General features: G+C 31.4%; 1 protein-coding gene across 2 annotated transcripts in view; it reads right to left on the bottom strand.

Moving 5' to 3' along the window:
* Positions 1-1,880: 1,880 nt before the first annotated feature.
* The window catches only part of LOC127702629 (glutathione synthetase-like), a 24,400-nt gene continuing 11,171 nt past the window's right edge, over positions 1,881-15,109 (bottom strand). For both annotated transcript variants that reach the window (XM_052206905.1, XM_052206904.1), the window contains exons 7-13: positions 14,920-14,993; positions 12,836-13,000; positions 12,004-12,073; positions 10,269-10,460; positions 9,013-9,094; positions 6,767-6,956; positions 1,881-6,173 (exon numbers count right to left, since the gene is read on the bottom strand). In XM_052206905.1, the coding sequence (XP_052062865.1) occupies positions 6,023-6,173; positions 6,767-6,956; positions 9,013-9,094; positions 10,269-10,460; positions 12,004-12,073; positions 12,836-13,000; positions 14,920-14,993 (924 nt within the window). In that variant the 3' untranslated portion in view covers positions 1,881-6,022. The remainder of the gene's footprint in view (positions 6,174-6,766; positions 6,957-9,012; positions 9,095-10,268; positions 10,461-12,003; positions 12,074-12,835; positions 13,001-14,919; positions 14,994-15,109) is intronic.

The following is a 15,109-nucleotide window of genomic DNA, read 5'->3' as shown; positions in this document are numbered from 1 at the left end:
CCAATTTTGTATATTTTACACTTCTGAAACCAGTTTATATATAACAAGCTACAGATAAATCATCACATCAATTTTATTTAAATTCACCAGTATTAATTGGAGCTCATTAATTATTGCTACTAGATGTTAAGCAACAAACAATCAATCAATCATTTATTATTCCAATGCAATTGGTATGATGGTTGTGTCATAAGAAATTTAGAAGTTTGGTTGTCTCAGGAAGAAAAAAAATGGTTCTTTAAAGTACCTTAATTATTTGGTCATCAACATTTTCATAAACGTACATAGACATGAATTGCACAAAGTATGTTTAAGGGATAACATTATACACAAACATACACATATATATATATATGTAAGGTTCAGACTAAAAGACTTGTAATATACTTCTTGAAATCATCTTTCTTTGACAGAAACTGAGAACATGGAGAAAAGGAGATAATCAAAAATACTTTTCCTGACAAAACTGTAGCATATAAATGATGTTTTGGCATTGAAATTGTCATACCCATGTCTTTATCTTTTACTTGGGTTGCAGAACAAACAAACAGTAATTATTGACACCACATATTCATTTATCATTTTCAGTGTATGATTATTCAAGTGTCTACAAATAAATGGGATCTTCCATATTGACATAAACATATAAATTTTTTTTAAAATATGGTATGATTGCCAATGAGACAACTATCCTCCAGTGACCAAATGATGTAAATGTAAGCAAAATAGGTCACTTTACAATCTTCAACAATGAGCAAAATCCATACCACAAAGAAAGATATAAAAGGCCCTGACATGAGAAAATGTAAAACAATTCAGCAAGAAAAACAAATGGCCTGATTTTTATGTACAAAACAATAAATGGAAAACAAAAATGATGGAAAGCAACCAACAGCAAACACTGAATTACAGGCTCCTGACTTGGGACAGCCACATAAAGAAATTCAATGTGACATGGTTAAACTATTTGTGAGCCCTAAACCCTCCGCTTACATGGGACAGTGGTGTAACAGCACAACATTAGGAACAAACAATAGAAAATCAACTGGAAAAGGTTTGACTCATCACATCAACACAGAGTACAAAAACATCTGATAAAACGACTAAAGACACACAGAACTGATCTAAGTGTACTCACAGTTACTCAAAGCTAGTTGAAAGCCAATTACAAATACTATATAAATCATGTTTTCCCCAACTAAAACATCAATCAGGATACATCCAATGGATTTAGTGTAAAGATTTGCTAAATAGTCTGAGGAAAACATGACCTTGTGTGATGCCAAAATATAATAAGGATGCAAGACCTAAGAGAAAGATATTTTACAACATCTTATAATTTAGTATTTAGAGACAAAAAATAATTAATTGCACAAGCTTTTATTACGGAATTACCAATCTATTCATAAAAATATATGTATAAACAATAACATTATATACTGAAGTCTGAACACAGTAAGCTAAACATGACAACAATATCGAATAAAAAGCATCACAGGAATGTGCATTTTAATGACAGAAAGCATGTGCTTAAAATAGCTTAAGCAACCCCACCTGCTATGTGTGTTAATAGCTCACAAATATGGTTAAACCAATGACAAAATTTCTTTGCAGTAGAGTCTCATATTTGAAATACAGCAAATGAATTTGTGCATTTTGACAATTCTTTCCTTGAATTTCCCTTATATTTCTTTTCTAGATGCTGTCTTTGTGTTGGCCATAATATTTATTTAAAACCTTATGCTTGGTAAAAAAAATGTACTGTAAACGTATATTTGTTCCGCTTAACAGAAGTTACCCTGGAAATTTTGTTATAAACAATGCCATTATTTCTGTTCCTGTTGGAACAAATATTCTATATCCTTTATTCCGTAAGGTGGAACAAATATTCTATACCCTTTATTAGGTAAGGAACAATTCTGTAATATTTGTTTCCGTGGAAAAAATATTTGGAACTTTTATTATGAAGGAACTTCTATTTCATGACAGTACTGCCAAATCTACGTATCAATGCTTCTTCAGGTCTAAGTCTGACAATAATGTTTTGTGGGTGGTTATTGTGAGATTTGGTTTGATTTTTGGTATTAATATCTTTGAAGTGTCACCTGAATCCTTCCTTCAAGCTATTTCCTGTTTGATCTCTGTATTTTTTTTTACACTTTCTGCAGTCTAAAGGCAGTATATACAGTTTTCACCAAAAGATTTGTTGACGATTTTTTTTCAAGAATATACCGGTAGTACATTTTGTATATAAAATACAATTGAAAGCTATTTTGGTGTAAATCTTGAAGGTTTTTTTTTTCACAATAGTTTCCTTTAATCAAAACTGTTACTGATCATTGATCATTGTGATGTACAATCATGAGTCTAAGAGTGCTGTAGTCATGTAATATCATTTTAACACTACAAAATATTGGCTTGAAATCACAACTGAAGTCATTCTAGTGTGAAATGTAGGTCAGATCAACCATATTGTTATAAAAAATTATTGAACTGTATAAAAAAATAATGTATTATTAAATTCCATTATATACAACCATGGATTTCTCAGTAAAGGATATAAAAGAAAAAGACGTTACAAAATACAGGCATAAAATTATGTATGTAAATGAAAACAGATATAAAAGGGTAAATCTGCATGCCCGCCATGTCACATTTATTAATGTTATAGCACCCATTAAAAGCAAGCAAAATTTGAGATAAATCTTAATAAACTGCTTCGCTGAGCGCAGCTAGATACGCCCGCAGAGGTCCAACCCTGAACAGTTGGGGCAAAAATGGACACAATATTCAAGCTTGATTCAGGTCTGAATTTGGATTGTAATTAAATATTTAACATATTATAGGTTTCTGAATAAATGAAGTCAAATATCTTGAAATTGGTTATATGAATTGAATTTATATTCAATGAAAGATTTCTTGCTGTTGTGCAATACTTAGTAAATCTGTTGTCAGACTATAAACAAATAAAGTTCAATTAATTCTCAATGTCATATCAGAAATTTATGAAAATAAAAAGGGAGCTTACATCAATAGATATAAACAATTCACCAAAGTTTCATGAGAATTGGTGACAGCGTTTTTGAGTTATTGTCCGAAAACTGGAAAATCACCCCTTTTTTAAATGAATAAAACCCCATAACTCAGAAATGTAGAATGCAAAATTTATAAAATTCTAAAGGGAGCTTACATCAATACATACAAACAATTCACCAAAGTTTCATAAGAATTGCTGAAAGCATTTTTGATTTTTTGTCCGAAAACTGGAAAATCCCCCCTTTGTTATGAATAAAACTCTGTAACTCGGAAACGTAAAATTTAAAATTTATAAAAATTGAAAGGGAGCTCATGTCAATAGATATAAACAATTCACCACAATTTCTTGCAAGTTGGTGAAAGCATTCTTGACTTATTGTCCGAAAACTGGAAAATCCCCCTTTTTTTAATGAATAAAACCCCATAACTCGGAAACATAAAATCTAAATTTTATAAAAAACGAAAGGGAGCTCACGTCAATAGATATAAACAATTCACCAAAGTTTTAAGCAAATTGGTTAAAGCATTTTTGAGTTAATGTCCGACATGTTGACGACGGACAGACGGACGGACAGAGGTATACCATATTATGTCCCGTAAACGGGCGTATAAAAACGATTGGTAGCATTATGCTTACAATTTCCTATAAGTGAAATTTCACCTTCATCTATTTGTACTATTATATATAAGAATCTGTTTAATACGCATTATACATTGGTTCTTTGTATTCTAAATATAAGTAAAAAGCTGCTATAAGAGCATATGATACACTCGCCTCTGAATAGTTATAGAATACTAATGTTTTCTTGGGCTCAAACAATGCTTGAAAATTAAGGAATCAAATTTATATATGGGGAAAGTGTTGAATTAAAAAAAAAATATACATTATAAGGTTTATTCCTTATATTATGAACTAGAGGCTCTCAAGAGCCTGTGTCGCTCACCTGTATCTACTGTGTTTTTGGAAATCATGTAAAATAAGGTTAAAATCATAATAAATAGTATTAGATACCATAATAATGATTGAGGCCAAGTTTGGTTTGATTTGGCCCAGTAGTTAAATTTAAAACAGGTCATCCTATTTTACTCTTAAAATAGTTACTGAAGACCCTTATCATTATTTAAATTAGTTTTCAAGTTGTGACCATTTGAAATTGTTTTTTTTACAATTTTCCCTTAGACTACTATTGTAAACTATGTTCTATTTTTAGCCATGGCGGCCATGTTGGTTGGATGACAGGGTCATTGGATACATTTTTCAATCAAGATACCCTATTGAAAATTGTGGCTAAGTTTAATTCTATTTGGCTCAGTAGATTAGGTGGAGAAGATTTTTGTAAAATATAACAAAAATTTATGAAAAATTGACTATAAAGGGCAATAACTCCTTAAGGGGTCAATTGACAATTTTGGTCATATAGACTTATTTGTTGATTGTACTTTGCTGAACATTATTGCTGTTTACAATTTATCTCTGTCTATAATAATATTTAAGATAATAACCAAAAACTGCAAAATTTCCTTAAAATTACCAATTCAGGGGCAGCAACCCAACAACGGGTTGTCTAATTTGTCAAAAAATTTCAGGGCAGATAAATTTAAACCTGATGAACATTTTTACTCCAATGTCAGTTTAGTTTCAGAGATATAAGCCAAAAACTGCATTTTACCCCCTATGTTCTATTTTTAGCCATGTCCGCCATGTTGGTTGGCAGGCGGGTCATTGGTCAAATTTTTTAAATAAGATACCCTAATGATGATTATGGCCAAGTCTGGTAAAATTTGTCTCAGTAGTTTCAGAGGAGATTTTTGTAAAATATTACAAAAATTTACGAAAAATTGTTAAAAATTGACTATAAAGGGCAATAACTCTATAAGGGGTCAATTGACAATTTTGGTCATGTTGACTTATTTGTAGATCTTACTTTGCTGAACATTATTGTTGTTTACAGTTTATTTCTAAATTTCCTTAAAATTACCAATTCAGGTGCAGCAACCCAACAACGGGTTGTCTTTTTGTCTGAAAATTTCAGGGCAGATAGATCTAAACCTGATGAACATTTTTACCCAGTCAGATTTGCTCGAAATGCTTCAGTTTCAGAGATATAAGCCAAAAACTGCATTTTACCCCTATGTTCTATTTTTAGCCATGTCCGCCATGTTGGTTGGCAGGCTGGGGTCATCAGACACATTTTTAAAACTAGATACCCTAATGATGATTATGGCTCAGTTTGATAAAATTTGTCTCAGTAGTTTCAGAGAAGATTTTTGTAGAAGATTACAAAAATTTACGAAAAATTGTTAAAAATTGACTATAAAGGGCAATAATTCCTTAAGGGGTTAATTGACAATTTTGGTCATGTTGACTTATTTGTAGATCTTACTTTGCTGAACATTATTGCTGTTTATAGTTTATTTCTATCTATAATAATATTCAAGATAATAACCAAAAACTGCAAAATTTCCTTAAAATTACCAATTTAGGGGAGCAACCCAACAACGGGTTGTCTGATTCGTCAGAAAATTTCAGGGCAGACAAATCTCCACCTTATGAGCATTTTACCCCATGTCAGGTTTGCTCTAAATGCTTTAGTTTCAAAGATATAAGCCAAAAACTGCATTTTACCCCTTTGATCTATTTTTAGCCATGTCGGCCATGTTGGTTGGCAGGCAGGGTCATCAGACACATTTTTTAAACAAGATACCCTAATGATGATTGTGGCCAAGTTTGGTTAAATTTTGCCCAGTAGTTTCAGAGGAGAAGATTTTTGTAAAAGTTAACGGAAGACGACAGACGACGGACGCCAAGTGATGAGAAAAAAGTGACTATATGTCATTTATGAAAAATGCACCTTTTCATAAATCAAAGTGGCATCCTGGTATGACAAAGAAAGACTTAAATTGTAAAAAAATGACTTTAACAGAAAATAGGATGTACAACAGTATACAATAATACATTCAGTGGTCAAGTGATGATCAAAAGAAATTATAATGTCCATCCCTCGTTGATATCAGATATAAGATATGGTGAATCTATTACAGAAAATCCAACAACAACCCCTCCCTCATTAGAATCCTCACTTTTAGTTCTCACTAAATGTCCTATTTCTTTATTCTCTAAAATATCTGTCTCTGATCTGAAATAAAAATAATACATTGTACAAAAAATATGTGCTGTGGATTAAATATCATTTGTTCCGTCCTAATTTTTTATGGAGTTTATGGATATTAGGTGAACCATTAGTTTACGTATATATTCTTATCAGATTGACACATAAAGTAATTACTGAAGTTATAATGTAGACTGAGTATAACTATAATAATCCCTAATGACCAATAATGCCATTGCTTGTGGACAGCAAGTTTGGTGTATCACAAGCCTGGTAGCCATTATTTTGAATGGCCTAATTTAACTTGGATAATGATACTATGGAATTTTACAGATGACAAAAAAATGTATAATCTGTTAAAATCTAAGGTTATTCTTGCAATGCACATATATTCCTTTAAAATAGCTAGTTTTGGCTTCCTTCTCAATTTGTTTTCCAATCTTCATAACACTCCACCCTTTCCAGAACTTATTGTTGATGTCTCCAATAAGTCTGTCAGTGAAATTGTATACAAGAAATTATTCTTATTATTTCCCCTTGCTTGTGTGTATGTCTAAATTTCAGAAGTTAAATGCAATAAATTCAAATTATTAAAAAAAAAAAACTATTTAAATAATTACCCTATTAAAACTCCATAAATTCCTATTTCATTGACCACATTTCTCAATAATAATTCCTCTCCCTTCTTAATTAAATAATTCTTCTGAACGAATGGGAAAATTCTTTCCATAATAATATATGCAGATCTTTCATCAGAGTCTTTATTTTCTTTTAAAAAGTCTGGAATTTGTTCATCGTATAAATTATTTCCTGAAAGAAAAACCATATATAATAAGTATAATAATGCATACATTAGGCATTCCAATAAAAGTGTTATCTTACTTTTTATCCAATATGTGCATAAAATTAAATGATGTGTATTATCCAAGTTTTTCTATGCTACTCTCATAAAGATGCATTCTACAAGATAACATTTTTATCAAGCTCTAACATTTTTATTTAAAGATATGTTGAAGTGGGTTTAAGCAACAATTATTTTAAAATTGTGTAATTTTTCCATTTCTCGTCAGTTTTAGTTGTCAAGAAGCATTACTCAAGATCTAAATAGGTAAACACAGATAAATGTTTACATCTATGATTGATGTGATCTTTGTTACTCGTACTGAATAGAACAAATTAAACAACAAGAGTGCACACGCTGAAATGTCTCGCCTACTATACTGACCATTGATTTTATACTGATAGTCTAAATATAAAGTTTTACTATAAGTATCACATTAACATTTATGATCCAAGAAAATGAGGTCAAAGTCAGATAAATCAAACAGGAAATACATGTACACCTTTAATACAATCATTCCATACACCAAATATATAGATGACCTATTGCTTATAATATAAAAGAAACAGTCCAAACCATGGAAATTTTATTTTGACCTATGAACCATGAAAATGAGGTCAAGGTCAGATAAAACCTGCCAGACAGACATGTACACCTTAAAATCATTCCATGCATCAAATATAGTTGACCTATTGCTTATAGTATTTAAGAAACAAAGTTAACCAGGAAAACTGAACATTGACCAATGAACCATGAAACTGAGGTGAATGTCAGACCTTGCAATAATTATACACCAAATATAATATAGTTGACCTATTGCTTAAAGTTTAAGAAAAACAGACCAAAACACAAAACTTAACATTGAGCAATGAACCATGAAAATGAGGTCAAGGTCAAATAAAACCTGCCAGACTGAATGCACATCGAAAAATATTTCCATACACCAAATATAGTTGACCTATTGCACACAGTATTAGAAAAACAGACCAAAACACAAAAACTTAACATTGGGCAATGAACCGTGAAAATGAGGTCAAGGTCAAATAAAACCTGCCAAACTGACATGTACATAGTAAAATATTTCCATACACCAAATAAAGTTGACCTATTGCATACAGTATTAGAAAAACAAGACCAAAACACAAAAACTTAACATGGAGCAATGAACCGTGAAAATGAGGTCAAGGTCAAATTAAACCTGCCAGACTGACATGTACATCGTAAAATATTTCCATACACCAAATATAGTTGACCTATTGCATACAGTATTGAAAAAACAGACCAAAACACAAAAACTTAACTTTAACCACTGAACCATGAAAATTAGGTCATGGTCAGATGACACCTGCCAGTTGGACTTGTACACCTTACAATCATTACATACATCAAATATAATATACCTATTGCTTATAGTATCTGAGATATGGACTTGACCATGAAAACTTAACCTTGTTCACTGATCCATGAAATGAGGTCGAGGTCAAGTGAAAACTGTCTGACAGGCATGAGGACCTTGTAAGGTATGCATATACCAAATATAGTTATCCTATTACTCATTATAAGAGAGAAATTAACATTACAAAAAATCTTAACTTTTTTTCAAGTAGTCACTGAACCATTGAAAATGAGGTCAAGGACAATGGAAATATAACAGACGGAAACCTCATATCATAAGGCACCTATATACAAAGTATGAAGCACCCAGGTCTTCTACCTTCTGAAATATTAAGCTTTTAAGAAGTTAGTTAACGCCGCCGCTGCCCGATCACTATCCCTATGTCGAGCTTTCTGCGACTCGACAAAAATGAAAATTGGAATACCTTTATGATATTCAAAATCTATGTATAAGAAAAAAATTATCAAGATTAAATAGTTATTATGTATTTAATATTTAGATAGCTATTGTTATAACACCATTAAGCTATTCCTTTTTTATTTTTCTTATTTGGAACTCTCTGTCATCTTCTTTTATTTAGTTAAGATATGTCCAAAGAGTTTAATTTCAAGAAGTCGAAATATACATACCACCACCTTCTCTCTGAGGCTTTACTACAAACTTTCTTGGTTCTTTTATAGCTCTTTCTATTACTTCATCACCCTCTGATCCCTGAAATGTAAAATGATTACCATTAGAGACTTTTAAATATGAATTTCCTGCTTCTCTACCATTTTAATTGAATTTCGGAGTATGGTGGGCAAAGAGTCAGAATATTTCGTCTAGATGTCACCATGTCCTCTGACACACAAATTGTTAACATATACTTGAGAAATTAAGCTATGGGTGTCAGTCTATTACAAGACAGGATTAACATTATCCAGTTCTATCCCAAGACAGGAACCTCTACAGTAGTTGTAGTATGTCATTACTTCATGTTCTTTTTTTTGCTATTTGGCAAATTAGATGATAATGGCAGATCTTTTGGTTGTTTTTTTTTTTAAATAATTCACAACATTTATAGACTCAGGACAAGTAAGAGCTTGATATTTTGTATACACACCTGTGTTATCTATTGTTGAAGACTGTATGTTGCCCTCTGGTTGACTTTGGTTATTTTTGTTATTAGGTTGCTGTCTCATTATATATATATCGCATGTCTTATTTATGTACACCACAAGTCTCATTTATGTAAACCCAACATCTTTATTCAAATTCTTAAATAATGTGAAAATATTCATTGGATCTCAAACATCTATTGATCCACTAAATGTTTGTGGTATGTTGAATTTTTTTACCAGTGTTATTTTCATTATTCACTAAGATATCATTCTATAAAATTATGTTTCTTTTATCAATGAATCACATTAAGTATCCATGATACTCATATTAAAATTAAAAAATTCACAATTTTACAGCCACTGAATTTTAAACAACACAAAAATTCATGTTCAATAGAGGTATATTTTAGGTTTTTTTTTATCTAAACAAATTTCATTTCAAGTTTTCCATTGAAATAATGGATTTACACTTATCCTATTTGTCTGTTTTTTTTATTAGCCTTGTATTCATACTTTTTCTGTATTCTCTTTCTAATCTTTTTATCACTAGATGATACATTTTCAGTATCTTTGTACTGGAGTGTTAAAATAAAGCAATGCAACGTAGCTGGGGATATGTTCAAATCAATAATTTTTTATCAAGTAAAAGCAACTGAATCATACAAGTATAATTTCTTGAGAAAGCTGTCCATAACTGATAAAGATAATCCATGTATTTAATGGGTGCTGAAAATTCAGCCTAAATCAAAACAGAAAGTTTAAACAAGGCAATAGATTATCCTTACCTTATCTAAACTATACTGTCCAATAAATGTCTGTCTGACCCTGTCTATTGCTACAGGATCAGATAGAAACCTTTCTACAGCTCCTGGTCTAGCTAACTCCTGTTGTATCTTCTTTGTTCCTGCTAACTGGTAATGTACTGTGGGGCACTTAATGGCCTTTGACCTTTCTATTTTTAATCTTGTATCCCAATCCTTCAAAAAATTAAATTACTTACAAAGTGTTTCATACAAATATTCAAGATTCAAAATACATTATTATTACAAAATAAATGACATGTGAAAATCAAAACTGTAATTTAAACTTATGAAACCAAACTTTGTGTAAAATTTCTTAAATAACTAACAAAACATACACTGAAATAAACTTATTCTAAAAGGTTACCAATTCAACACTGTAATTACATCTTTGAATATTGTTTTCATTGGTATAAATATTGATTTTGTTATCAGTAAATTCAAACCATTCTAAATATCATTGTTATACATATATGCACATTCCCTGGTTCTACAATCTGTCGATACCTATATTTCGGCATTGCACAAGGTCATGTTTTTCTCTGACTATTAATGCGTCTTCACACTATATCCATTGGATGTTGGATGTGTACAAATGGATATTTTGGACTTAGATACATAATTTTTTTATTAGTTGTTATTGGCTTTGAGCTATTTGTCAGTAGCTGTGAGTACTCTCAGATCTGTACTTTTTGTTTTTTTTGTTGTGAGCCCTTGTCAACTGATTTTTATAGTATGTTCTTATGTTGTACTTTTACAACCTTGTCCCAGGTTAGGAGGAGGGTTTGGCGCCAGCAAACATGTTTAACCTTGCCACATTCTTTATGTGCCTGTCCCATGTCAGGAGCCTGTAGTTCAGTGGTTGTCGTAGGTTCATGTCTGTCATATTTGTTTTTTTGTAAATTGTTTGGTAATAAATTAGGCGGTTAGTTTTCTAAATTGAATTATTTCACATTTTTCATGTCGGGGCCTTTTATAGCCGACTTTATGGTATGGGTTTTTCTCAATGTTGAAGGCTGTATGGTTGTAAATAATTGCTTACATCCACTTTATTTGTACTTTGGTGGATAGTTGTCTCATTGGCAATAATACCACATCTCCTTATTTTTATATAGTTATCTTTAGACACTCAAAGTTTTAAATATTAAAAAAGAACTCAAGACTTATAAATCTGAAATCATCAAAATCAGGACATGGAGAAAAGTTTTTAGAAGATCAATTTCAGTAACTTAAAAATCCATCTGCAGACAGGGATGACAAAATATAGCAAATTGGTTCATTGTTGACATGTCTTTCAAAAGATATCTGGTCTACAGACATTTCCAAGATAATACTTTCATTCAAATATGGAATTCCCCTTGTTAAGGTATCTGAACCATCTTTATCATGTCATTGTAGCTAGATTGATTGCTTGATTACTGCTTAATATTGCATCAATGCAAAATGGATAAATATCACAAGAGCCTGTCATAAACTTATCTTACATTTTCCCAAATGACTAATTTGAATAAGATTTTGACATTCTGCTTCAATCAACTTGTTAGCTAGTGTTTCCAAGATATGCTACATCCAGCCAACTTTTAAACAGACATGACATTGATTTCATTTTTACATCCTGGTTCTTTTAGCAATCACATGATCTGTTATTGGTGTGTGTATATGTCATGGTCACTGTCCAGATGCGCAGTGTATTAAAGTTTACAGTCATATATATATTCACCTGTTGAGATTTATATTGATCAGGAGAATATCCCGATCTGAAGTACACAACAGCTATCTCTTTTCCATCTCTGAAAGATGAAAATGCATATTTTAAATGATTTTACCCCATATTTGATAACTAGAATTAATTTGGAATATTTTATGGTGCCTAGATATTAATATTTTTTGTTGAAATCCAAGCACAAGAAGACAATATTCAAAAATTTTGATTTTTTTAACAAAAACTAAGTTTTCACCACATTTATCCCCAATTTAACTGCATGCAAATTTGACACCAGAATTTGTATAAACATATTATACATACATATTCATCTATGTCGAAATGGTAGTGAAAAAAAAAAACAGTTTCTCAAATTTGTAAATTTTTAACAAACCTTGGTTTTACACCTGAATTTCAATGAAAATATGTTATGTTCAGCATGTTCAGTGGGAATAATTTTGAATAGCATATTTAATAAATCTAGATATCAATTTTCATTGAAATCCTAGTAATTTTGCTTGCACAATCACATTTTCATGGGCAGTGAACTTGGAAATCTGGGTCAAAACCCTAACTTGGCATACATCTTTAAAAGTTTACACCAAGATGATCATGTGTATACTAATTTTCAAGTTGATGTGACCACAACATATGACTAATCACCAGATTTTTTACTTGTCATGAGCAAAACAATTGATGCCACAAATGAATCTTTAGTTTTCTTGATTGATAATTGATTTTGCATTATATACTTTTTGCAATGGTCATATCTTTCCTCATTAAATTATGTTGCCTCTTTAGCATCTACCTACTTTTTATTAAGCACAGATAATCATTTGAATTTACCTACATAAATAATTCCTTTGAATCATTCAACACACTGTTAGTTCCTATGTCTTGAAATGTACTATAAATAACTTTACAATGTCTATTTATATTAAATGCCTCCTTTTCTAACCATAGTTGGTCCATTCTGTTTCTCTCTACTTTATCCACTATAAACAAAACATATGCGCTGAAAAATAGGAAAGTAGAGTAAACCTGCATGTAGCTATCCTAAAGGTGTAGTTGATTCAAATAATATGTATATTTATAATACATGTATCTATTTTAATTTAAATAAATTCTGGATTTTCTAAATTTAATTTCTAACCGATTTCATACATTTTTTACATTTAATATTTTTAATTTATGATAAAAGTATTAATGTTCCTGTTGAGTGTTTGAAATCTTATGCAGCAGCCATGGGCTGATATTAATTGACCCAGGCCAGAATGATACCACTGTTATGCTTAGCAATTTAGATATCTTTATAATAGTATGCTTCATTAAATAACCTTGCATTTGTCAAACAAGAGTGCACACGCTGAAATGTCTCGCCTTCTTTACTAATCATTGATATTATGTTGATAGTCCTAAATATAAAGCTTTATTACAACTGTCACATAAACTTAACATTAACCAAGTAAACTAAACATTGACCAATGAACCATGAAAATGAGGTCAAGGTCAGATGAACCATGCTAGGCAGGCATGTACAGCTAACAATTCTTCCATACAACAAATAGAGTTGACCTATTGCTTATAGTTTAAGAAAAACAGATCAAAACACAAAAACTTAACACTGAGCAATGAACCTTGAAAATGAGGTCAAGGTCAAATAAAACCTGCGTGACTGCCAAATAGATCATAAAATATTTCCATACACCAAATATAGTTGAACTATTGCATATAGTATAAGAAAAACAGACCAAAACACAAAAACTTAACTATAACCACTGAACCATGAAAATGAGGTCAAGGTCAGATGACACCTGCCAGTTGGACATGTACACCTTACAGTCCTTCCATACACCTAATATACTGGACCTATTGCTTATAGTATCTGAGATATGGACTTGACCACCAAAACTTAACCTTGTTCATTGATCCATGAAATGAGGTCAAGGTCAAGTGAAAACTGTCTGACGGGCATGAGGACCTTGCAAGGTACGCACATACCAAATATAGTTGAACTATTGCACATAGTATTAGAAAAAAAGACCAAAACTCAAAAACTTAACTTTGACCACTGAACCATGAAAATGAGGTCAAGGTCAAATGACACCTGCCCGCTAGACATGTACACCTTACAATCATTCCATACACCAAATATAGTAGACCTATGGCATACAGTATAAGAAAAACAGACCAAAACACAAAAACTTAACTATAACCACTGAACCATGAAAATGAGGTCAAGGTCAGATGACACCTGCCAGTTGGACATGTACACCTTACAGTCCTTCCATACATCGAATATACTAGACCTATTGCTTATAGTATCTGAGATATGGACTTGACCACCAAAACTTAACCTTGTTCATTGATCCATGAAATGAGGTCGAGGTCAAGTGAAAACTGTCTGACGGGCATGAGGACCTTGCAAGGTACGCACATACCAAATATAGTTATCTTATTACTTATAATAAGAGAGAATCTAACATTACAAAAAATCTGAACTTTTTTTTCAAGTAGTCACTGAACCATGAAAATGAGGTCAAGGACATTGGACATGTGACTGACGGAAACTTCGTAACATGAGGCATCCATATACAAAGTATGAAGCATCCAGACCTTCCACCTTCTAAAATATAAAGCTTTTAAGAAGTGAGCTAACGCCGCCGCCGCCGCCGCCACCGCCGGATCGCTATCCCTATGTCGAGCTTTCTGCGACAAAAGTCACAGGCTCGACAAAAATTATATAATTATTAAATTCATATTATGAAGAATAACATTTATCATGCACTAAATCCATATTACAATAAGGTACCTTCAGTGTTGCTGAGAGCCAAATTTTGGAATTCAGAAGTTGCCAACAAAAGCTGAAGAGATGTTAAACGTAAAAAAAAAATGTAGGTTTTAAAGTTGTATTTAAAAAGACAATCATTTTACCTTTGTTTACCATAGGATTCCCAACCTTTTACCAAACCTCCTGCTAAACCATTGGCTGGATTATTACTAGGCATCTGGAAAAAAAAGTTTCAATACTGAAAATCTTAAAGGCTACTGGAAAGGCTTAAAGGAAATTAATTTTTTTTTATATAAAGGACAAAAATTTTCAAAGAAAAATAAAATTGAAAGT

This window comes from Mytilus californianus, unplaced genomic scaffold (assembly GCF_021869535.1).
Source record: "Mytilus californianus isolate M0D057914Y unplaced genomic scaffold, xbMytCali1.0.p SCAF_5, whole genome shotgun sequence".
Taxonomy (NCBI): Eukaryota; Metazoa; Mollusca; class Bivalvia; order Mytilida; family Mytilidae; genus Mytilus; species Mytilus californianus.
The sequence above is the reverse complement of the archived record's forward strand: the minus strand, read 5'-3'. Positions and strand labels throughout refer to the sequence as shown.